General features: G+C 36.3%; 1 protein-coding gene across 2 annotated transcripts in view; it reads right to left on the bottom strand.

The window, feature by feature from the left end:
- Positions 1 to 6,403: 6,403 nt before the first annotated feature.
- SPRED1 (sprouty related EVH1 domain containing 1) overlaps positions 6,404 to 25,756 on the bottom strand; it is a 60,407-nt gene continuing 41,054 nt past the window's right edge. Inside the window, exons 3-6 of one of the 2 annotated variants that reach the window (XM_013174258.3) lie at positions 25,557 to 25,725; positions 24,237 to 24,286; positions 16,033 to 16,191; positions 6,404 to 11,070 (exon numbers count right to left, since the gene is read on the bottom strand). In XM_013174258.3, coding sequence (XP_013029712.2) covers positions 10,411 to 11,070; positions 16,033 to 16,191; positions 24,237 to 24,286; positions 25,557 to 25,725 — 1,038 coding nt within the window. In that variant the 3' untranslated portion in view covers positions 6,404 to 10,410. The remainder of the gene's footprint in view (positions 11,071 to 16,032; positions 16,192 to 24,236; positions 24,287 to 25,556; positions 25,726 to 25,756) is intronic. The other variant, XM_066997611.1, reaches the window with a different exon arrangement.

Here is a 25,756-nt window from a genome sequence, read left to right as displayed (position 1 = left end):
CAGCAGGTACTTACGGACCACATGCCCAGAAAGGGTTAGCTTTAGGTGCTAGTAGGACAGGCAGTTCAGGAAGGCAAAAATCATACTGATAATGATATGTCCATCAGCTATCAGCCTGCCTGAGAGGCTAATGGCATGAAGTCGGAGCCTCAGCTGCAGTGTGTGAGGACAACGACACTGTTGCCTGTGTGACCTTTGCTCCTGTCCAAGGACCTACTGCTGCAAGGCTGGGGAGAGATAGCATAGAAAGTCCAATATACATATCTTCTCCTCCCTCCCCTCAGCTTGCTTCCCATCTTGCTGTAAGGAGAGACAGTTTCTTTAATTTTTTTTGTTCATCTTGGGGGGATCCTCCACAATACTTTACTAAAACTATTGTTAAGCCTCAAGGCAGCGGTTACCAAGAGATGAGATCTGCAGTTAATAGGTGCAGGCAGGCAATGTTGTTGGTGGACAGAAAGTACTGTATGGCCAGGACTGCTGCCACATTACAAATATTTGAGTCTGTTCAGAGGTATCAGGCTGAACAAACGAGGACTGAGAGGAAAACAGAGTTTTTTGAACCCTCCTGTCCAAAAGGGAAGAGAGACTTCAGCAAATAATTGAGCACTTTCTGGAAAGACTGGTAGATCAATTGAGAGGAAAGCTGTGGAGAACAAAGTCGAGAAGTGAGGAAGGGCTTGAGTCACGATTGTGAATAAACCGGTGAGCTGGAGCTGCCCCTTCAGAACAAGCTGGAGGTAAGCTAGCAGACATCCACAGACAACCAGATAACTGACAAGCACATGATGAAGTTCAGGTACTTTGGAATTTTCTAAAAACAAAGAAAGAGACAAAGTTTTTAGAATATTTTATAATTCTCAACTTTGTAAGAGACAAAAGTGACCAAGAAATGTGAACTGGCCATTATACAAATAGAATTATTCTATTAACCAATTGAGAGATATGTCTGTCTGAAGACAGGATGGATGTTTGTGTGGAGAAACATTACTTTGATTTTTCAGAAGAGGCAAGAAAAGAAATGACTCAAACTTCTGAAGTCCCCTCCCATCCTTTGACTCTGGCCACTGAGCACAACACAAATTGTGAAGTAGGTGCAGGGTCCCTGCAGGGTCCCAGAGATACAGCCACTACTAGGCTGCCAACTCGCCATGAGGTGGGAAACCAGAGTCCAGTCTCATCCCCCTGCTGCTGCTCCAGTCTGAGCATGTGCGCTCCTTCCAAGCACAGTCTGCTCAGGTGTTTTTGCCTGTCTTCACTCAGCAAACTTACCTCAGATTCCAGCCACTTTTTAGATAAGCTTTTAAACTAGATTGGTAATCTGGAAAAGATTTGGAGGACCTAATTTTTATTTTTATTTAAACTGAACTATCTTAAAATTAGCTAGCAATTCTGGGAAAACATTTTCTGTGCCAAAAGAGCATTTCAAGCAGCTGTTCAGTACTTATGCAAACACCTGTGCATATTTTTAAACTTACTAACAGTTGGAATAGTTTTTCCCCTCACCTCAATGCTATGCTAATATGTATTACTTATGTTGAAGCCTTTGTTCATGAAATACATTAATATTTTAATAATTGTGTCAGTGAAAAACATTGAGATATAGTGATGATGTGACTAAAAAGACAATCCTTCTATGGTACTTGAAATATTTAAGCAGTAACAGTAGGATCTGCCTCCAAATCAGGAAACAAGTTTTTCTGGTACAAAATCACCTAACTTTTCTGAGACTGCTGTCTTCCTTCTCCAAAATCTCAATTTTCTTGAAAAATGAGTCACAGAATCACTGATGTCATAAGCGACTTCTGGAGATCACCACGTCCAACCCCACCAGCCCAAAGAACTGTCAGTTGGAGCAGGTTGCTCAGGGACATGCACAGATGTTTTTAGTGTCTCCAAGGATGGAGACTCCACCGCCCCCTCTGGGCAACCAGCTCCAAATGCACTGCAGTTTTCTGTATACTACTTTCATAACCCAGACTTCTGAAACACAAGTTTACATTACTAGCATTGTAAGCCCGCCACAAGCTAAAGTTATTCAGAAGTCCGAACTCCATCACTTTAGAACAGGGTGTTAATTGAAACGTCTGAAAAGCAGTCAACCTTCAATATCAATCAGTTATTCATCTGTGCAAATCACAGACAAGCTTTTACAAAAGGGAGTGGTCCATGCTATGACTTGGTGGATTTCAAAGATGGTGCCTATTACAGCAGAGTCAGGACATGGACTCTAATAGACATAACAGATTTATTCAGGTATATAGTGATGCTCAAGAGACCATGGGGAAGTCAGAAGCTGTACAGTTGTAACCAGAAAGCTTGAAATTGCTTGTGATTTCTGTATCACTTTGATGACTCATCCTGAAGAAGTTCATTTTGTGAACTAGGGCCCAGACGGTGGTACCCTCCCTCCGCTCTCCCTCTCCATTCCCATTATTTTGCGTGCACAAACATATACACACAAAATATAGCCTCTGACCCACACTGTACCTTTTCAGCCTGAGCATCTCATTCTCATATCTTGCACCTCCACCAGTTTCCAGTCTTCTAAGAATGCACTGAAGACAACCAAAGCCCAGGGAGGAAGGAATAGTCATTTCATCAGTCTTATGACAGAAGTAACTGGGCTCTTGAGTTCATAAGCAGTGTTTTCAATGCATAGCTGTAACATTATCACAAAAAACAAGCACAGAGGATCCTGCACAGCAGATGTCTCAACAGTATTTCTGAAGGCCAACAGTGACAACCCTCCCAAACTAATTGGTTTCACCATGTTGTTTTCAACATACTTTCAAAAACTGTTAAAATTATGAACTGTATTAGTGATGTGGTTGTTGGGACAAAAGAGCACACTAGGAGTTGTTTAGAACTTCACTTTTTTTTTTTCTCCTCAGAAAGAGTTGACCAAACATCTACCGTAGAGATCATCACATTACTTATCTTATAGACAATTATATGCAACTAGGCAAAATACAAATGAAAATTTTATGTAAAACCATAACAGACTCAAACTACTCTTTGAATTGGTCAGCCTGGGGCTGGATGCCCACATGAAAGAGAAAACTTCTAAGCGTTAACATATTCGAGATAAATGCAATATTCATGTTCTTTTAGCCCTTGTAATACAATATGAAAATATTTATAACAGGGTTGCAGTAATCAGCAGCTGTTGCCATCGGATACACACCTGTACAAACTATGTACCAGTGGAGAAAGCTGAAGAAAACTTCAGTCAGCGCAAAGGCAAAAAAGAATGAATAATGGCAAAAACGTGGGAAAGGTCAACCTGTTATAATACTATCCTCACAGGTAATATAATGCAGCAATGAAAAAGCACCTGAGCACATTGGTAGTTCTGCTAGCACTCAGATATGAAGGGACAGTCTGCTCTGGCTAAGGGACAGTCTGCTCTGGCTAAGGGACAGTGATAGCTGCCGAGAGCAATAACATTTTCATGACTCCCTTTTACTTCAGAAATGCTAATTTAGTCTCATATCCTCAGTTTGATAGAAATAGCTCACTACTCCCTGTTTACATGGAATACAAAATGGTAAATTACCTACATACTTGGAAGTTAGGAAGTCTTCAATGCACGTAAGCTGGTTTGTTTTCTACAAATGAAGCAGTAGAAGGAGACAGCTGATACAAGAAAAGCTCAGCAGATTGCGGTACTTGGAGTAGCCTGATCAACCCATAGTTCAAGGCCAGTTTTGCATGCATTAGGAAGTTTATTCATCTTAACAGACTTTCTTACAGCTAATTGTAGCACTGACTGGAGAAACAGACTTGGCAGAATAGGAATAATCCTTTCAAACATAGATCCAGTATCAATCTTTCAAACAGTTATTGTTAATCCTGCTAAATAAGGTTCTACTGTCACAAAAAGCAGTATTTCCCAGGGTTAGCAAACTCATTAACATCTGCATGTTCTCCTTCATGCTGCTCAGAACTGTCTTAGCCCAATATAACAAACCACTAGGCTAAATTTGTCTTCATAGAAAGTCTCAAGTTTTAAAGAGCAGGTCCTATGGCAACAGCCTTCATTTTGCCATGACTGCTTTCCTTTCCACCCATCCTCCCACCAAATACTGAGCTTTTTGGTCATCTTACCTTATCCTGTTACATATTACTCAACATCCAGAACACAGGAGAGATTTTCCGTTGTGGTTTTAAAGCAAATTGTAAGTGCCAAATATAATTGTTCCTGTGTATTACCTCAAACTGACATATAAATAGCTGTACGCTGCTAAAAATGCATCAGACATAGCTTGGTGGGTACTAAGATGTGCTTGGAGTTTGCCAAATCCCTACTTAACTGAATTCACAATCCATCTGAGAGACTTGGTCTATCAGAGAATTCATTACCTTGAACTTTATGAAGTATTCCCTAAGTTCTCAAATCAAGCATGGACACTATACAGATATTAGCTTCTTGAAGAACTTGACTTCCCTCTTCCTTTCTTTTCCTCCCATGTAAAAACAAATATTCCCAGTCATTCACACTGTGCTGTACTCAAAGCATAATTTTGCAAGAGCCCATTTTGTGTGTGTATGCATATACTCTCCATACTCAAGTTTAAGGTATGAAATGCAGGAACACTTTTTATTCCCATCCATTTACTTGTTAAATCTTTCTAAACTATTGAATTTCATTACATAGCTTAGCATTCCCAAATGATGTAAGTATTGACATAACACAACAATCTAAAGTCTCCATTCTGGTATATAAGCACGTATTGATCCATGACACAAAGACAAAATGTTCAAGAAATGGTGATACACAAGTACTATGTTAATACATTAATTGGAATACAGCAAAGACTAATTGGGATACTATTATGACCTCTCCTTAGAAACTGGCCACTATGTCTGTGTGCCATAGCCAGTTTTGGATTTAATTTATAAAACCCAGCAGGCAAGTTTGACTTAGCTGCCACCCCTACTTTCCTTCTCAAAAAAAAAAAAAAAAAAAAAAAAAAAAGAAAAAGGACACACTTACCTGTCCTTCTCTCTCATTCAAAACCAGAAGGTTGTGTATTATCCATAACATTAAGGGGGATTTGACAGAGATCTTACAATTCGGTTTTTAATTCTTATAAAGCCACATTTAATGCTGAGACACTTTCTTATAATGTGGTCCTCAATAGTTCTATAATATTGCCTATTAACCCCTCCCTTGGTTGTCCCTTAAATCATTTGCCTCTTTCCTTTCTCTGGCAGAGCTGCACTTTCAAATCACCAGTTAAAAGCTCAAGTATCAACAGTTATTTGTCCACCTAATGATTACCCCCAGCAACCAAAGTTCTTCACATTAGAAACTGATCAGATGAACACTGAGAATTACTTTATCAGTTGTAACAAGCAAGAAAACATTTACAAAAGCTAGAGGCAAGTAAGATTCAGTTTAGAATAATCCATCCTAAATCCTGACCACTGAGCTTTCAAAAGCAAAGTCTCTCAGATTTCTACATTAATCTTCAGCTCCATTTTCCTTCATGAACGGAGGGGTTTTCCTTCATTTTTTGGTGTACACCTAAATGTATTATTATTTAACTTGCACAAAGCTTAAAATTATATCTAAACATACACATATTTTGTAATGGGGGTTGAGTGGAAGCTTGAAGAGATGATTTATATAAAGGAATCTTGACCTGCATAGCATGAAGGCAAGAACAAGCCAAGAACATGCACTGCTGGAGACACAAAGCAAGGACATTTTTGTATAAAACATTGTAGCAACTCTTATAAACAGTTCTTACAGTGAAAGATGTGAGACCTTGAAGGTAATACAGTATTTAGGTTTGATCAATCTTAAAAATCAGAAAATGATCTGATTTTGTTTAACCAGTAAATAGAATACTATGGCAAAATGTTACCTGCATTGAAATTGTTTTATTCTGTTCTTGAGCTGCAACGCTCGACTTCATATGCACTGTTCTCAGTAATCCCAACACAGAATGGAAAAACATCAACTGTTTCATTTCAAGATAGTTTTAATTAGGTGATTACAGGGAAAAAAAACATTTAAACAATTTTTATGGTGTTATCTGCTATGTCAACTTACAAGGATATGATGTAACAAACCAGTTACAAATTTAAAGGCATATTTACATTATATACTCAAAGTAATAAGCTATATTCATGTACATAAAAGAAACACCTATGGGATGAGTTAACTAAATTGTACATCATTTAGTAGAAAGAAATAGCAGTTGAGGTTTAATGGAAGCAATATACACATGAGGCACTTTGAGGTCATTAGGGTGGAAAGCAAATGGCACCAAGCAAAAAGAAAAATTCTGTACAGATTATACCTCAGCTTTGATCATGAAGGCTTCTTCTCCATCAAATGCATTTATTTCTTGAACTAATCATGAAGTTTGCAATTAAGATAAGCTTTCAGAAAAAAAAAAAAAAAAACAAAAGAAACAGAAACAAAGCTTCCTCACCCCTCAAACCCACCCCTCCTATTCATCACTGCACCAAAGGAAATGGAAATTTTATCCACGCAGCTGCTAGACTAAGGGTACCATAAGGCATCTTTTAAAAATTATTTTGTTGCCAGCCATCACCTTGATTTTTGTTTTATTAAGATGAATGTATCACTGTACTGGCTGCATACTGTGCCACAAGCTCTGAAAAGATTTAAAGTCTAATTTGAACCTGTGCATTATTTACGTGGGAGTTGAACATTACCCTCCAGGTACACATGAACAGACCATTCTAAAGAGAACACATCTGAAGTGGGAATGTTATATTCCAACATGCAAAATTAAGACATCCTTCAAAACACCTGTTTCCTTAGAGGCAATTGGTTAAGCCTGCCTAGAACATCCCTTACATAAGCTTTAGAAAGGCATCTGAGTTTTATACCATCATTTGCTGCTATTTACTAAGTGGTTACCATAGAAATTGTAGATTATTTTCAGAATATTGCTTTAATCTTGCACACAGCTGTAGGTGTACCCTCATAACTACTGAATTGCATGTGCAAGTGCACAGACACACCTGTGCATATTCAAACTTAATTCACATCACAAAGCAAAAAGCCAGATTTCTTCTGCATGAATATCCATATGCCTTCACTTGCTACTGGAAAGAACTCCAGGAGAAAGTAAAACTCTTACATCTGCTGACAGAACCCAAAGAATTTTCGTTTCATTCCTGATTTTTAGGCTCTTATGTAATAGATTTAAAATAGTTACAACAGCCTAACGACATATTATTAAATCATTTTTACTTTCAATTAACACTAACAGTAAAGTTTCAGAGAAAATTTAATAGGAACGATGAAATAACGAATCCCTGAAAGATTCCAGGATACTATTTTGTAAATTCATAGTTATAAGCTCAAAAATAAGTTGTGCTGCACCAACAGCCTGTTAAATTACCTTGCAATCAGAGCTTGTGCCTGGATAAAGCCTGAATGTTTCTCCGCCAGTAGATGGTGCACGAGTGCCGCTGTCATTTGACTTCTTCCTTCACTTCCTTTCAAGGGGAAATATTTAATTTTCATGGTAACCGAGGCTTGCAGTAAGCGAGGGACTTAATATGCAATGATGGTTTCCCAAGGCTTAGGTCTCCCTTCCAAGCAACACAATGCTCTGCTACTACACGCCTGACGAGCTACAGTTCTGATGTCCAGGGAGAGGGGAGGAGTAAGGGTTGGGGAAGGCAGTTCTCTTTTCCCAAACGTTTAAGAAAGTAGTTCATAAGAGGAAAAATAAATTTTACTTGCTGTCAAAAACAAAAGATGCATGGATTTAAGAGCCAGTTCTGGACTGGGTTTGCTGTATGTCCACTTTTCATTACCCTTCTCACACCTGCAAACATGGATAAGATCCCTAACACCAGAAAAAGAAGGAAGTATGTGTGCATCATTCTAAAACCAACCCTTCTGTAGCTGTATTTTTGCACTTTTCTTCACTGATCTTAAAAAAAAAAGCAGACTGCAAATTCCGTCACAAGACGGAAAAGTGAACAAGACATTTCATTAACTTTTTTTTTTTTAGATGGATCAAGCCTTTAAAGAGGAAGGCAAAAGATGAAAACATTTTAGCAGCGAAGTGGTTAAAAATGTAAGATGAAAATATTAATGCACACACTAATAAAAATATTAAAGCATATATGTCATATAAAATACAGTACAGGACCAGGAGTTTCACTATGTTGTATAGTGCTCAGAGGAAATTGTTAAACTAATTTCTTTCTGAATTATATACAGAATAGGATTCTACAGCATTTACCTATATACAGCCAGCAAGTTCTTTTCTTAGGTTGTTCATACCTCTCTTCACTTTGAGTTAGGAACCTAGCACTTACAAATATTCAATTTCCCTCATTCACAAGAAAGACATTACCACTTTTTTTTTTTTTTTTTAAGTTAACAGTCTATTCCAGGCAACCAAGTTAAGCTGAAAATGTGTGAAGCATGAAAATCAACCAGAGTAGCAGCTTTCAAATATATAAACAGTAAAAACCAAGACTGCTGCTACAGCGTCATATTCTTGGACTTAATTCATCCAATCTTAATACAAAACTAGAAGCTCTTTCGTAACTTCTACAGTTATCAACATATGTTTCTTCTTTTCAATGTGAAATAATACTTCGAGATGATCTATGTACACAATGTGGTTGATTCAGGCTGTAATATAAATATAAATGTTTTCTTTTAAAAAGTATCTTACAGACAGATGATATACACTTGCTTCTTTTACTTCTGGGCTACAAAGGAAAATTCAGGGCACTGATACATGCAGAACAAAAAGCTACAGAAAATATACTGAAAATGCATAGGAAGTGAGAAAAGTTAGTCATGTGAATCTTTTTTTTTTTTTTTTTGGAATTTAACAAGAAGGGTACTCTGAGGACAACCTGCCCACTCCTGCCATGATAGCAAATAGGCACTTTCCCTAATGAATGATTTTTAGTGTTTCACATATCTTCAATGAGAAGTAACTGTTTCTTACTTCATGACAGCAAAACACGAAATGTTCTTAAAAAATCTCTAAGGGTTAATTGGTTAATTCTTATTTGAAAGTTAAATAGTAAATACAAAGCCATAACAAATGTCGTGCACAATATCACATGTGCATACACACACGTGCACGCGCACACACACTCTCTCACCCCCTTCCCACTCCCCAGCCTCCCTCCAATTTCAATTAAGTTCACTCCATTTTTGCCTGGGCTGTAATTTATTTCTCAAGTCTTCTGTTGTCTTTTGTTGTTGTTCAAATAAACAGTAGTTTTGTTCAAGTAAGAAAAAGTTGCAGTTCAAAATAATGAAAACAATTTCAATTTTGTTATTAATCTTGTTTTAATCATAGTACTTGATAAACAGCTGAACAGGATCCTAGTTTAACAGAAGGATAAACAAGAACACTGATGACAACTCGTTACAACTGTCTTAATGTACCTTTTGCTTAATGAACATCTGTATATGTAATAAAAGTATTTTTGGAGGACACCCCAAAAGAAAACAACTTGCTGGTTGAGCAACAGAAACAACTTCCTTTTTGCTATTATGTTGAAATCAAAGTCATTTATATATAAAAATAAATGTTATGTTCTAACAAGAACATTTTAGACAATTACATCTGTGCTTAACAAAAAATATTGGTCACTCAAGACTAGAATAATTAATATTTTAGAGGTTTTTAGATTATCAGAACGTATGGATACAACTCAACACAAACTGTAGCTGAAGGGAAACAGGACTGAAAATATCGATTTGTCCATCTGGAATAAAAATGCAACTAAATTAACTAATTAAATATTTAAAATACTACCATGGAATGTGACAGTAGATATGGTCCATACCTACTAGATCAGAGGGAAGGGAAGTATAACATGTAATAATTCGTACCTTACACATTTAGTTAAATATAAACATTTGTTATTTATACATAAAGTCGCTTCCAAAAAACTATTAATAAGTGATTTAGTTGCACTTAAAATCGGTTTCATTTCTCATTTGCTGAGTATTAACTTTTCTTAATCTTTAATCAACTGTCACTAGTGCACTTTTAGTTAAAATTTCCCCTCAGGTAAGTTTTAATCCTTTTAAAAGAGCCCCCTCACCTAAACCATGAATGTACAAAGTGGCAAAAGTTAATCCCTTTTAGTATAATCATAGTTTATATACTCATTTTATAGCCAATAATAAGAACAGGCTTTCCTTTGCAAAATCTCCTTCACAACTTGCAACAAATGCCACGCGCTTAAAGGAAATAGGCATGGCTAGCACTTGTAAAATGCCAAGGTCTGACAAGTCTCCTTGCTTCTTCCACATCAAGCATCTCTTACATGAAAGAAGACTCCCTTCAGCTTGCCAAAAAGCTTCTACAAATCCAAGTTAGATGCTTCCTGGAAACAAAGATTTTCAGCTCTGTTTGGCACAAGACTGATTCATCCTGCAGCTTTATGCTTCCCTCCACAGCACCCACATACCTCACCGCAGTGATGGCATGCTCTCAAGGGGAGGTAGCAGCACATACACGGAGCAATGAATGACAGCGCTACCAGTGCTAACCAGCGTAAGCAGAACTTGTCATCACTAGTGTCACATGAGCAAGGATCAGAGAAATCTCCTTCAGAGTCTGACATGCAGTGATACAGCATGCTCTCTGCGCAAAGCATGCAACTAACTTGGTAGATACATCTTTTAATAGGATCTGGAGCATCTTGACATTTTCCTCTGCCGTTATCTTCATGATTAAACCTTTCCTGGCAGTATATACAGCGGGAGCGCTCACCATCCTCTTTTCTTCTTTTCGAGTTTTTAAATTTTGATGAGGAAGGCTGAGTTTTAAATACCACAGAACTCTTTGAGTCTTTCAGGGAATTCAGCTTAGTTCCATCCCCACATGGGTATAAATAGTCAGATTTTTTACTGTCTGATTTAGAAAATGGTATATTTGAGTCTGCATCATCCCTCTCCAGGTCGTTCTTCCACATGTCAGGATGCCTGTAGTCTGCATAACGACGTATCAAAATATCACGAGGGTTTATTCTTACGATTTCATCTTCATCCTGAAAGCTAACGTGTCTGATGGACTTCGGTGGGACCTGAAACAGCAAAGACAAGATTAGTTTACTACAGCGAAGTTCTAGATTCATGTCCACCTACGATGTAAAAATTGGAGTGCAGGATTTTTTCCTTGCGTCATGAAGATAAGTTTTTCAGTTTATTTTCTTGCCAGTACAATTTACAGACTTCCCCATGATATTGGCACCATGAGGTTTCATATTCCTTCCTGACTTTTTACTCTGGATATTCTGGCATCCACATAAAATTTGATGCTGTTCTTTTTAATAAGCTCAAAATTTGGGTTTTAACATCTTACAGTAGCAATTAATTCCACAGATCAATGGTGCCTTATGTGGCTTTGCTGGTTTCGTGTGTCAGTGACAATCTTTAGGATTAACTCCCTGACACATTCATGTTGAGTTGCTCATGCTATCTAAGGAGAAGCTTTCCTTAGCCTTTATTCCTACTCTGAATTTTCAAACTTCCCCCAGTTTTGCTACTATAGTACTGAATATAGGTTACTATAGCTGTAGTCTAGATTTTGCCATATGAAGAATAATATTCTGTAAGGTTCAGTAGTATGATCAGACAAGTTTCTTGTCCACAACAAGTGGCTTCTAAATGCATCTCACCCTTACATACAAACACATACAATACTTTACTGAGATTGGTTAGTTTAGGACACCAGCGGACAAAGGATTAAGTACTTTTAAAATTCTCAACTTGTAAGGAACTGATGATAATTTAAGACTTTTTACCTTAATGGACAAGTAACAAGGAATGTGCTAAACATATACAAAGCAAACAACAGAGATAAGAGAGTTCTTGTTTATTGTGTCTCACAGTGAAAGGGCAAGGGGGTATGAAAAAGTTTTTGAAGGTGATAAATTTGAAACATCAGAATTGAAATACTGCAGATCTTAGATACAAACGTAAGATAGCAGACTGCCATGGAATGTCACTGAAATCACATTACAAGTAACTTCTAAGAAAATGTGCAAACAACAACAAATAGGATAAAAATTTAGCACATGTATGGAAGGAGCTTCTGAAAACAGCAGATAGTCCAGCAAAACAGCAAAGTCTCAGTATGTCCCAGTATGCCTGCCTTACAGACAGGCAATTATTTTCCTACACTGTAGGGCTATTATAATCAGAGCCAGAATATAACTGAGCTTTAAGTCTAATTCTGCCTTTTTTTTCCTCCTGTCAAGTGCACAGTCTGCAAAACATCTCACAGAAAAGACTGAAAAGCACTCCCTAACCCGTTGGCCTGAAAAATTCTCCCAGATTCAGGAATTACTTGGGAACACATCTTTGGCATCCATATCATAGCTTTATTAGTGCTGATGAACTTAATGAGAATTAGCATGTCCCTAATCTGCTGCAGCGTGAAACAAAGTGTTACTGAAGATGATGTTTTAAGTTTACACTTCAGTTTCACTTTGCATGTGTCCATGCTCCTACTGCATGGAAGTCTGCATGTCTCAATGTTGCGGTAGACAGCAGAAGAGGACGGAATAGCTTCTTAAAATATTCTTACGTAATCAGAAGTTGGCATATCTGTAGCCTGCTCTAACCACCACTTCCCTGCTTGGTAATCCTTGTGTGATATACATCAATTACAGAACTGTGATTAGAGCTGCTTTGCCCTATGAGCTTCAACTGCAGTACGCTAACAAGAACAATTTTTGTCTTGGCTCCAAGCCGCTTAGTTGGATTTCCATGAGATCTAGAGGATACGGTGTGAAGAAAGGCCATATCCTATTCAGCTGACATCACTGCTTGTCCTTATTTTCCCAGGCTCTGATGCAAGCTGGACAGCCCTTTACTTATAAAAACAGACTGCTTCCAAACTCTTTGTTTTCAAAAATGAGAAAGAGTTATTGATCCTAAAACAATAGGCTATCTATGAATAATTGCCTTTTTTGAACCATTAACAGCATAAATTTAAGGGGAAAAAAGCATAAAAAATGTCATTGCATATGTTACAAGCACAAAGGATCCTTCCCCACTACTCAAACAGAGCACTAAGCATGCATGTAAGATAGTAAATGAATTGTTTAAATGAAAAAATAAAAAAAGAAATCCACCCTAGACCTCCCATTTCCCAGACATTATATAGCCGTTAAAGATCACTACAAATACCAACAACTCTGAAATCTGATCCTTCCTCAATCTTTATTTGTTTGAGCATAACACATAACCAGAACTTACTTCTTTTAAATCTCCAGCCAAACACCTACTAAAATGCTTAAGGTTTGACATATTACAACTGTATGTAGGCAACTGATAACAAGAAATCATTAATTAAGGAAGGAAGTGACAAATGCTGGAAAACTTGTGATAATGCAGGAAAAATTTTGGAAGAGCTTTATTTATAAAATACTTACACATTGGGTATTTACTGGGATCTATCTGAAAGCATAGGATACGTAAACTTACAAACTATATGAAGCCCAGATTTCTTTTGGCACAACTACCAGCAAAATTCAATGAAAATAACAAACCTAGTCCTCTAGATGTTCACAATAGTATCTCAGTACAGGTGCAAACTGTGTAACAGCTGAAGCAGGAAGTGAGGAAGAATATTATAGCCAAACTCCACAGAGTCTGGAAATCAGGGAGAAAATTGTTGTTGACATGGCTGAAGTTACTAGTACTACACCTTACTTGAAGGGTTTCGCCTTTACACAAGGCATGGACACTTGCTCAGTACTGCAGCCTTCACTGAGTTCCCTCAAACAAATGGATGCACCTGACTGCTCTAGTTGAAACTCTACAATACAAGGACAACAGCAGCTGAATATAACATAGCAAAGCACAAAATTTAACTGAAACACACACCCAAAGATGAGGAGCTGAAGGACTTAGGTATTGTTATTATTTTTTTTTTTAAATAACATCACTACAAGAAGGACATTGAAGTACTGGAGTGTGTCCAAAGAAGGGCAGTGAAGCTGGTGAAAGGTCTAGAGAACAAGTTTTATGAGGAAGCAGCTGAGGAAGCTGGGGTTGTTTAGCTTGGAGAAGAGAAGGCTCAAGGGAGACCTTATTGTACTTTACAATTACCTTAAAGGCAGTTGTAGCGAGGTGGGGAAATCAGGCTCTTCTCCCAAGCACTGAGTGATAAGATGAGGGGAAATGGCCTCAGGTTGTGCCAGGGGAGGTTTAGGTTGGATGTTAGAAGAAATTCCTTTACAGAAAGGGTTGTGTGGCATCGGAATAGGCTGCCCAGGGTAGTGGTTGAGTCACCATCCCTGGAGGTCTTCAAGAAACGCGTAGATGTAGAACTTAATAGCATGGTTTAGTGGTGGACTTGTCAGTACTAGGTTAAAAGTTGGACTAGGGGATCTCAGAGGTCTTTTCCAACCCGACTGATTCTATGATTCTTACAGTATTACAGGAAAGGATTTGAATGATCATTAATCACTTCTTTAGTTTCAGCATGTACTATTTGATTTACAAGCACAGTAAGTGTTCAGATCTATTTACAGCTAATTGAAACAAAAATTGGTATTTACCTCAAAATCTGCTGTGCCACATGGTCACATGCACGGAGCTCAGCAGAGAGCGCAGTGTGTGCATGTACAGACTGTGAGGTTCTGTTGACTTGCCTATGTTCTAATGTACACTACAGGGCTATGCAAAAAGCATGGTATGTTTTATATCACAGCTTAAATTATTTCCTCACTAGCTTATTCTATATGTGCTCTTAGAACATACATGCTGTTCAAGCTAATGCACTTTTCTTTGCAATGCAATGAAGACTAACAGCATATACATCACTAGTTAGCGCAGCCAATACGTATTAGTTATGATAACCTCATCATCCATCTTGCTCAAAGAAATTCTTAAATTCTCTTTGCAAGTAAACGGGAAGAGGGAGGAATACTTATCTTGACAAACAGAACAAGCAAACATATGAAGTGACATACAGAAGATAATTGGCACAGATCAACAATAAAAATTCATAATTTTAAACTTTCATTAATTCTCCAGATAAGACTGTTTCTTCTGCATAATAAGGCAGTTAGAAAGCAGCTGATACAAGACTTTAATACAATCCTATCTTTCTTTGCAAGAATAACCCAGCACACAAAAAAGTGTTTTTTCAAAGTGCAGAAATATTTTCTGATGAAGTGCTCACAACTACTTGAACTTTCATTCTGCTTTGACATGTGATATTAAGCTCCTTCTAAAAGCTTCCCAATCTGTTTGCTTCTAAGCATTAGACCCTCAAATTACTAGTTATCTCTCTCACTAGTAAGTCTACCTCTACACTCTACCAAAATGATCGGTTCTGCGAGAAGAAGGCAAAAGGTATATTGTTAAAGAAAAAGTTGCAACATTGCCTTTATGATCTCAGGTCATAAAAACATGACTTCTTTTCAAAAATGTCAGTACATCAGCCTTCTTCAAGTTAGTGGTCTTTCCTCTTTTAAGAATGTCTGCTAACTGCTTAATACCTTTCATGCATAACCAATCCACACTTTTTCCTTCTGTACTAACACTGAATATTTTAGTTTAATAGGCAGTTAGAGAGCATAAACAAAGTTTCACTAAAAATATGCCTCACTGTGTAATGCACCCTACATACCCACTTTCAAGATACTTTAAAATATTTCTAACCAAAACACTATCATTAGTATACACATAACTGAGATTGAGTCCATGGCCAGTTTACATTTTCTAAACAAATTTAAATAACTGCTCAAAGCTGCAAATACAGAAGTCTGTAATACAGACATTTGACTTTGAATAAAGTGGAGGACTTTTTCATGTAGTCTGCCACAGGTAAATACCTTCACAAAGCACTACCTCTGCCATAATAATGCTGTCATGTTTCAGCTGCAAAGCTCATATTGATCACTTCAGGAAGTCCAGACTATAATACTACAAACAGGGATTTAGAATGAAAATGCTTTTTTGTCAGAAACTGCATCCTCTGCCAGTAGTACAGCAAGCAAAGTAAGAATTGCTTCTGTTGGTGGTCTTACCTGGTTAGGCTGGCTAGGAAAACAGGCTCTCCTGGTGTTGAAATCCTCAAATGCTGAAGGCCTTAAATTTGAACTGTTGTAAGGTTCACTGGTTACTACAGTTTCGTGTTGGAAAAGGTGATCTTTCATTAATGAACCTGATGTGTTTTCTTGAGTACTCTAGAATACAAAAGAACACTCCTGAAATGATTTTGCATTTACACAAAAAGTGTACCAAACCCACCAAGTTCATGTATAAAAGCATTAACATTCTACACAGTTTGTTAGAAGCATTTAACAGTTTTTTAATACATTTTTAAGTACATATAAATGCGCAAGTACTTTCTTAACGATGAGTCAGCCTTGGAAGCTGAGAGTTGACTCTCTGCAGAGCATACACAGCTTGGGGGTTAAAGACACAGGCCTTTAACTCGCTTGCCAAATCAGACATGAGGAACGTCTTTAAGGTAGGGGGGGTTAAGCCCAGGCCCTGAGACGATGCTTTCTCTAGCTACCCACCAGGCTGACAGTATTTACAAATACAGAACTGGAGGAAAACAATTCTGAGACTAATAAGGCTAAAGCTAGTCAGACCTTTTAATAAATTAAAAAGCAATACTGCTTAACAGATCAGCTGGAAAGGAACAGAAAGTCAATTTTAGCATATACTGTCTCAATTAAAATATCTAATTACAGCAAGTGTGTATTAAACAACTAATGGCTGTCTTTTTGAAATTAAGGTTATATCAGGCAGTTTGATACAAACATGAGACCATGTGGCAGTGTATAATGAGATATCTACAGGACGTATGCCACTCAGAATGAGGAAGAGGAAGTATGTTTGGGTGGAACATGGGCTTGTAAGATGATCCAATTTTCTGAAAATAACAGAAAAACAAACACTTCATTCTTTAAGCTAACTGCCTGGGATATACTTAGGATACAGTGGAGCATGCTGATATAAACCCCATTAGGTTGCCAAAAATGTTTTGTTGTACAATGTTGTTTGCATTGAAAGACACTGTAAAGTTAACTGGCTGTCATCATCTGATAGCATTGAAAAAACTCTGGCATCATCCCACTTCCAGCAATAAGAGTTTCAGTTTTAGTATAAGGATTTCTTAATAAGGATTTGTACAAGGATTTTGTATCAAGAAAACATGAATTGTGCAAACAACAAAAAAATACTGCAGAAAACTACTGAGGAAGAGGCAAACCTGAAATTTTGGCAGGTTAAATACTAATACTGAATTGTTAGTCTTTGTTTATCAGAATCCTTAAGGAACTTATTCTGAGATCGCATTAGCACCTGATGTAGATAAAAGCCCTATGCATCAAATACTACATCTGGATTAAGTTGAAGCAGCTGCTCTGCTGCTAACACTTAGAAGAAAATCATCTCATCGCTAAGAATTTATATAATGTTCAGAAGCACTGAGCGGAAAAAATTAAAATTGAGTACTTAATTAATGATCAGCTTTAATTAATACCAGTGAACATCTAGCCCATGAAAGGAAAGACAGTAGTTCAATGAGGTCAAAGTTCAGCTGAAAAATGAAGACTGAAAACTCCAAAAAGAAGCACTTTTTGCAGGTCCTTGAGCATGACAACACTACTAAGCAATCAACCCTGTATTTTCTGGTCAAATACTGCTGGGAAAGGAGTACAAAACAACGTTAAAATGACTGGCAAGAGTTAGATTTCAAGGAAGTATGCTTATTTTAAGAGCAAAAAAGCATCAAATATTAGTGCAATATCAAACATCTTGCCAGCAGGATGTACTCCTGCAGGTACATTGCCCAACGACATAAAAAGCTTCCAAAACATTGTTTCAAACCACAGGAGACCTGCATTCAGAATGAAGAAGAAATGCCTACAACTATTTTTGGTTTGAGCAATGTTATAAATGCTTACAAGCAGAAACTATTTAAGCTAGAAACACACTTAACAGCTAGAAGGCATTTTACAGAAACCACAGTAAAAAGCACTACCTAACCTACAAGTTGAGTTCCCTTAGAGCTATTATCAATTTGAGTGGTCTAGCGTGAAGGATGAAGGAGGTGCAAAAACTGCTACTCCTTCCTTCCCAGGGAAAAAACAGATACTTGCCCACATGCCAATCATTATCCCTGGGTGAGCCGTGCAATGAACAATTCAATTCATTGTTCAAAAAAGAACAATGCACAGCTTACCAGCCTGGGCACTGCAGGTAAGTGAATATGGCCTAACTTCCGATATTTAACAAAAATGAAAAGCGAGTAGGTTATTGACCATCTTTAGCCTATAAATATTCATTATGCAGAACTACAGAAATGCTAGATGAATATCCCAAACTCTGTGTTTTTAATCAAAGTGATAGTTTAGACACAGCTAAAGCACATTTACTAGTATCAAAAAGGCTTTATTTGGACGGACACTTTCTGCTCCAATACGATGTTTTATGACCAGGTTATAAACACCTGAAAACCCGTATTTATAACGGAAATACTGATGACCTGACAGAAGAGGCCCTAGAAACAAAAATGCTATTGTATTGGAAATGCATTCAAGTGAAAAGCAAATGTGAAGTTTTTCACAAGAACTAAACTTGGTATATTAAATATACGGAGTATTACACACAAACACAGATGCACGCATTCCCTTTTTCTACTGTCCAAAGCAATTACACCGCCCACATTCAATATCCTTTAACCACAGCCTGCAAAGTACAGTACTGGCATAGGTTATTCAGTATCATCTGTAAAGTAACCTACGCCAGTTTTTAATGCACAACGGAAATCTGGTTTGCTCCCAGCTGCTGGTATAATAATTACTGTCCTATGGTTGCTAAGAGATACTCTGAATTTTTTTCCAAGACTACTAAAACATTTCTGTGCGCACAGGCAAAAGGATGCTGGGTAAAGCAATAAAATGACTCCAGCTGTAGCTCTCCAGCAGAATTCAAAGCCAGATGACAGCTGTAGAGAAAATGAAAACCAGACTGAGCTTCTCTTCTTCTTCAAGTTCTCTCTCCTTACTTCTCCCAGTTTGCCAGAGTTAAATCTGGGAGAGAATTCAACATTGTTCTGCAAACATTGTTAAAAATGTTCTGCTCTAAGTAAGTTTAATGATTACACAGAAGGATGTATGAGAGACCACATTTCCGCTGCATCCCAGCTCTTGTTTTTACTTCCCATGAGGCTTGAAAATCTGCTGTTTGATGCTAACCAACACAAGAAGAGTTTACATTTTTGTCTGTAACTTTTAATTGTGAATAAATGATACAGGTTTCAAAGACATTTGAATAATATCTTTCTGCTTTAGCTACTTCTAAGATGGAGCAATTACTTCCATAGTTGGCAAAGAAATGCTATTACAAGCAGGTATGTATTTCTGACATGGACTGAGATATTACATAGATTAATCTGAATGTTTTATGCAGTTTAAAGTTAAAAAAAATAAAAATATGGCATTTGACATATTTCTTCCAAGTCTGTCCTACCTGAACATATAAAGCATACTAGTAGGGTTTCCAAGGGAGAAGCTAATAAATTAAGACACAAAGTGTAACTGAGGAAATAACAGAGGGAGGGAGATGTAAACAGGCTGTTATAGATACTGGCAAGAAAAAAAGAAATACCTCTTTTTTGAATACTACACCACAAAAAGGTCTAATAAACCTAAATAATTTTAGCTCCTATATTATTAGGTATTTAGCTCCTATATTAGGTTGATAATAAGTTAATATTACTTTTACTTCCAGGAATTACACCTGGTAAAATAATGTACATTGAATATTGCTAATCTTTAGTGCTCAATCACGTAGTATGTTTTTCTCCGTACAAACAATAATGTCAAGTGTAAGTTATTTCAGATTTCCTTACAAATTATAATGTCAAATTATATTTGTAAAATAAAACTTGTTCAAACCTTTGCTTACAGACAGAATAAATCAAATGCTCACTAAAATAGTTTATTTGCAAAGAGGCACATGAACCATTTAGGTCTTTCTCGCCTGCACCCAAACCACTGAAGTTGTGTTTAATTTACAGGACTTTTCCCATTCGTATTGGCAAAAACATCAATGTACCTATTTCTGAAAGCCAATCTTTTTCTTTTCTTTTTTCTTTTTTTTAAATAACCCACAAACTTATAATTTATAAGCCTTCAGTTTTCTTCTGCCAGTAGTAAGAAACTCATGAGCTTAAGTGCTTCATTTCATTTTTATTACTTCAGAACTGTTAAAACGCTGATAGCCTCTAAATAACACCAATGTCTGAATCAACAAACTGACAAGACTCAACTGCTGTATTTATCAGTTCTCAAAAGTAAGACTTCTGCATTCTAGTTTCCAAAACCTACATAAAAATATTTTTAAATACACGAACTCTAGATTTCATTTATTTAGATTTACTTCTAAGAAAAAACCACCAATCCTGATTTTTTTGTTTTGTTAAGCTAGATCAGATTTAGAGTGAGAAGTTTGTATTTGGTAGAGGACAAGAATCTGAGCCAATCTCTAAGCAAACAAGCAAACTGACTTAAACAAGCTGCTTGTCTACTGCATTCAAAATAGCTGGTTTTATACCAAAAAAAATCCAAGCCTCCTACCAAAACAAATTCCCAGTGTATGTTTCCATATAAATACATATACATTTGCAATATTTATTTACAAACACTGCAGGAAGTCAGACAGCTCTGCATTAGCTTACTTGTGTGTTTCTATTTCAAATTAATCTAGTAGAACTATGAACGAGGCTTCTTTAATGACATGAACAATTCTTACATAGTATGTTCATTAAATAACTAAAAGTAATTTTCATCATTTAAGCAATCTTTAAAAGCAAGCATGAACAGCTTAAATGATTTTTTTTTAAATACTAACTTTTAACATTATTTGTTAACATATCTATGAAGCTACAATGAAACCGTCTTCTTAAAAGACAGATTTGATCTTCATTAAAAAGGATGCTTTCTCTGTGAGACTGTATTTCAAGTACATAAAGTCTAGTAAGCCGAGGTCCAACAGCATGAGCAAAACACTAGCCTAGAAAGTGCAAGACAGGAGTTCAATCTTTTGATATACATTTAAGAGTTGCACATACAAGTTTTGATCAACCCGTATTTCTACCTGCTATATCTACAAGATGCGATAATACCTACTACAGGTAGGTATTGAGGTAACAGCAATTTGCCTGACTAGATCAGAAAGCTATGCGTTTTGATCTTATTTGGATCATTTCCTTTCCTTTCTGTAGCACAGATTATAACTGGCCAGTAAAATAATTAATGAAGTCTGTTTTGCTTTATTCATCACTAATCGTTTTGGTTTTTAAAAAACAAAACCGACAAAAAACAAACAAAAAACACAAACCACTGCTAATGAAATTTATGTAGAGTTAATACTATATCCATATTTCAAATGTATGCACTAAATATAGGATTCCTAGAACAACATAGGCAAAACACCTTGACAGCAGATGATCTAACTGATTAAGGACCAATTAAAAATAAAGTTTTCAAACATACCTCAATGACATATTGGGGACTTTATTTACCACGCTAACTAATGAAGTACAAATGAAACTGAAGAATACCAATAGATACGACAGTTACTACAGGGAGTAAACTGAAATAAATCCATAAACCAAGATGCTATGAAAAGTAAGCATGAAATAACCCTTTTCTCTTTCTGAGAAGAATACATTCTGATGTTTTAAAAACATTAAGTAGTCATAAGCTCCACTGTTTGATCTTTCGTACTTCATTCCTCAGAGGTAACAAATGGCAGTTATGGAATATTGTACTGATGAAACATTAGTGTACATGAGGGCAGCTGGGATGCTTACATGCAGGTGTAAACCTCTAACCTTCTGCCCACACTCTAAAATGTCCTTCCATAAATATACTTCAAAACTTTTAGTAGGACTTTTAATCAAAACTACTATTAGATACTTGGGAGAACAGCTTATAGAATAAAAGGGAAAAAAAGAGATCATTATGCCTTTAAACTATTTGCGTGTGTATATACATATGTATATATGTGGCGATGGAACAAGTCAGGCTCCCCAATACGTAAGTTAAACCAAATGGTCTTACCAGTCTTTCAAGTAAACAAATTTATATATACACACACACATATACAAATTTATACGCATGCACACATACACACATATAGTGGAGTAAGTTCCACTTGCAAGAGAATCATTCTTGGAAGAAGAAGGGGATTAATCACTGGGCAGAATATGTCCACTATTTAGTATTTCCCAGGATTTTGTTCTTGATGACTAGACCTGTATTTTGTAACTAAAATTCTATGCTGACATTCATAACCCCGTAATTATGGATTAGTTATCAATACATAAACTTTATTTAGATGAAGCATAGCTAAACCAGGGAGGATTCAGCCTCCCTTGTATTTCTCCCCTTTCTCTCCCCCTTCCCTTCTGGTACTGTAGTAGGAAAGCAATTCTAGTATTGTTTGTTTCACTTTGGTATGCAGAGATATGGTAAAAGCAATTGGCTAGCTTCTTTGCCTCTAGAAAACAGGTAATTCTTATCTACCCAGAGCATGAATCCACAATGAGGCAACGCATGTTGTGGTAAAGTTTTGAAATATGTTTTCCTGTATAGAATGTGACAGAGATAGTTTTACCAGCACTTTACACCAAACTGGACTGTACCCATAAGTACATATAATAGATGTTGTAAATTAAATTAACTTTTTTCCACTTTTCTGAAACCAAACTTTGTAAACATATGAAATCACAGATATTTGCTTCAATTTTGGCATCCTTATATAAAAACATTGTAACTAGGCAGCATAATCAAGAGGTAATTAGTTGCCTCTAATCTCATTAGGCCTGTAGAAATTGCTCAATGATTAATCTTGGCAATAAAGCATGTTTAAACAAGTCTTTTAAAGCTTATTAAGGATAGCATTAACTTTGGCCCACATTCCTCCACCCTGTCAAGAACTCATTCTTACTGTAAATCCAAAATATCCAATTTTAAAGCAATTTTAAATGCCGTAAGATAAAGCACTGCAAATAAAGAGGAACAACAGGTGGTTGAGTGGCCAACTCTTACACAAAGAAATTTCTTCCACCATAAAACAGAAGGAAATCAAGAGACACTTCTGCATTGCTACTGCATTGCAGCATCCTTTCAAAATACTCCACTGCCTCATATAACAATTTGATTCTTCAAAATAGGTTGCTAATTTTCTTGATTTTGTGTTGCAGGGGTTCTACACTGCATCTATCCATACTGATAAAGAATTCAATATTACATAAATGACAAAAACTCCTTTCCTCAAGAAACCTCTTGGGAATATTATCAGTTTTCTGAAAATTCACTAAGACCCCTGAGCCCACTTGTTTCTCCATCAGCTTCACATTAATTTAAGTATCTTCAGTCTAAGAAGTCAGTGTTTGTGTAAATAAAGAAAAGGCTTTCTCTGAAACTATGAACAGGGAAGACAAGATTACAGGCACACACAGACAAGTAGCTTTTACTCAGTTGCTTTACAGCTATTTACTGCATATATATGTCTACAATATTTGTTTATATTACTAGCTTTTTAGTTACACATGCATGTTACCAGGCAGTGCTGCAGCATTTGATATGGTATTTGTGTAAAGTATCGTAACTCTAAAGCATAATGGGTGGTAAGTTATCAACTCTCCTGCTATTATGACCTCTAGAAATCAAATAGTGCAAATAAGGATCTGTAAAAAATTTCAATCTCAGCAAGTGACTACTTTATCTTCAGTGATTTTTTTTTTAAATATTATCTGAACTTCTGCTCTTGTTTAGACTAGATTCCTCTACCATTATCTAAGCATCTTTTCAACCCCAATCATTCAGTGTTGGAAGTATATATCGCTACAGAGCGTAACCTAGGAAAACAAGCAGGATGTGCCTGTAAAAGAAAAAGAAGATTCTGATCCCTCAAGCTAGTCTGAATAAAAACGATTTTCTCTTTACTCCAAAGATGACATAACCTAGAAGATGCATTTTAAACTGAAACTCACGATCGTTAATCATTCTATTGATTAAATATTGACTTCTTAGTTTAGGACAGATAATAACATGAATCTTCTAGATCACTGTTCTGGAACTTATTTCATTAAATTTAATTTGGCTGTTGCTCTTATTTGCTTATTCACACTAATTAAAAAAATCATTCAAACATTTTATTCAAAAAATAACTGTATGATTAATATAAAAACTAAAATACTCACTTGAAAGCAGTCTTCTGCCACTTCAACATCATTTTGGGAAGGTGGATAGCCTAGAAAAAAGGTTAAAAAATAAAATGGAAAAAGTTATTCTTTTATTTACTGTATACTGCTTTCAGAATTGACACCATTCTTCAATATCTAACTATCATAAATAGGCTTGTTTACTTTTTTAACCAGAAGATCATCGTATTTCAAGTTGATTTTAGTAAGTATTATTAATTACTGTTTTCTGTGATTTTATTACTAAATATTCCTAGCCACACTCCTATCTTCTTCACACCATTCTTACGAAGGATTTTCAAAGAGTCATTGTAAGTCTGAAGGAAGGGAATATATCCTTGTTAATGCAGCATTATGAAAATTAAAGGCAGATATATTTGGTTAGCATGAATACATGTCGTGCTATGTTCTTTTGCTATAAATCAGCAGAAATAGCAACTGTGAGACCCTAAGACAGAAAAGGAGTCAGTGTCTCATTATTTCTCTTGCAGGGATCAGCACAATTCAAAGTCATTCTAATATGACAAAAAGCATTTTCCTTCAAAAACACATTTCACCCTTTGCTAATATGGTAACATACATTAAAGCCCCCCTAAATTCACTGCACAATTTTTTTTTTTTCACACAAGCCTGAAAGACATGTTTTTTCCACTCAGTGGATACCTGTTCTCTGCAATTCCTCTCTCCCCCCATCTAACACTATATATGAAAAATATATTTTGAAAATATACATCTCAAAATTGAGGCATTAAAAGCTTCAATTTGTTCACTAGCTTCCATGAGGTCAGTGAAGCTCTAGAGCCAATTAGGCATATCATTATTAGAGAAAATTTTTCTACGGTCCCATCTAAATCTGTCCTCAGAGCTACTGTGTCAACTGTTAGTACACAAATTCAACTATGAACTGAAATTATCAGTAGATAAAAAGAGATTTCAAAAGGTCTCAAGTCATTCAATTTTATAGTTTAAGAACACTGAAGCTGTAAACAAGCTTCTGAGAAGATGCAAGTAAGACACTAACACTCCAGCTTCCTCCATTTCATCACCTCTAAAAAAAATAAAAATAAGGCAATCCTTTTTTATGTAGAGATGTTTTGGGAATTACCTCAGTACTTTTTGTGAAACAATTTAAGATGCTTGGATAAATGGTACTTTCAAAATGCCAGAAATACTATTTAAAAACTGTTACAATCTCAATATGTTATTGATCAATCCACATCTTTAAATACTGTTGGCACTGAATCAAAGGACTTTGCATAGCATCATCTCCATTATTTAACACAAGAAAAACCATCAATGCCCCTTCATCTGAATACATGCCTTGAGAAATATCCTCTACTGCTCTCCGAATACCTCTATCAAATGCTCTTGCATCAGCAGGACTCTGAAATGTGAGGCCAAACTTCTTGTCATCAATCTTCCAGTGGTAAAAAGTTGGAGTAACTTTGTTGTAAACGAGGTCCTTCTTCAACGTGCATTCCAAGACCACCTTCCAGAAATAAGACAGAAGGAAAAGGTAT

The sequence above is a fragment of the Anser cygnoides genome, chromosome 5 (assembly GCF_040182565.1).
Source record: "Anser cygnoides isolate HZ-2024a breed goose chromosome 5, Taihu_goose_T2T_genome, whole genome shotgun sequence".
NCBI lineage: Eukaryota > Metazoa > Chordata > Aves > Anseriformes > Anatidae > Anser > Anser cygnoides.
This window is presented reverse-complemented; position numbering and strand designations above follow the sequence as displayed.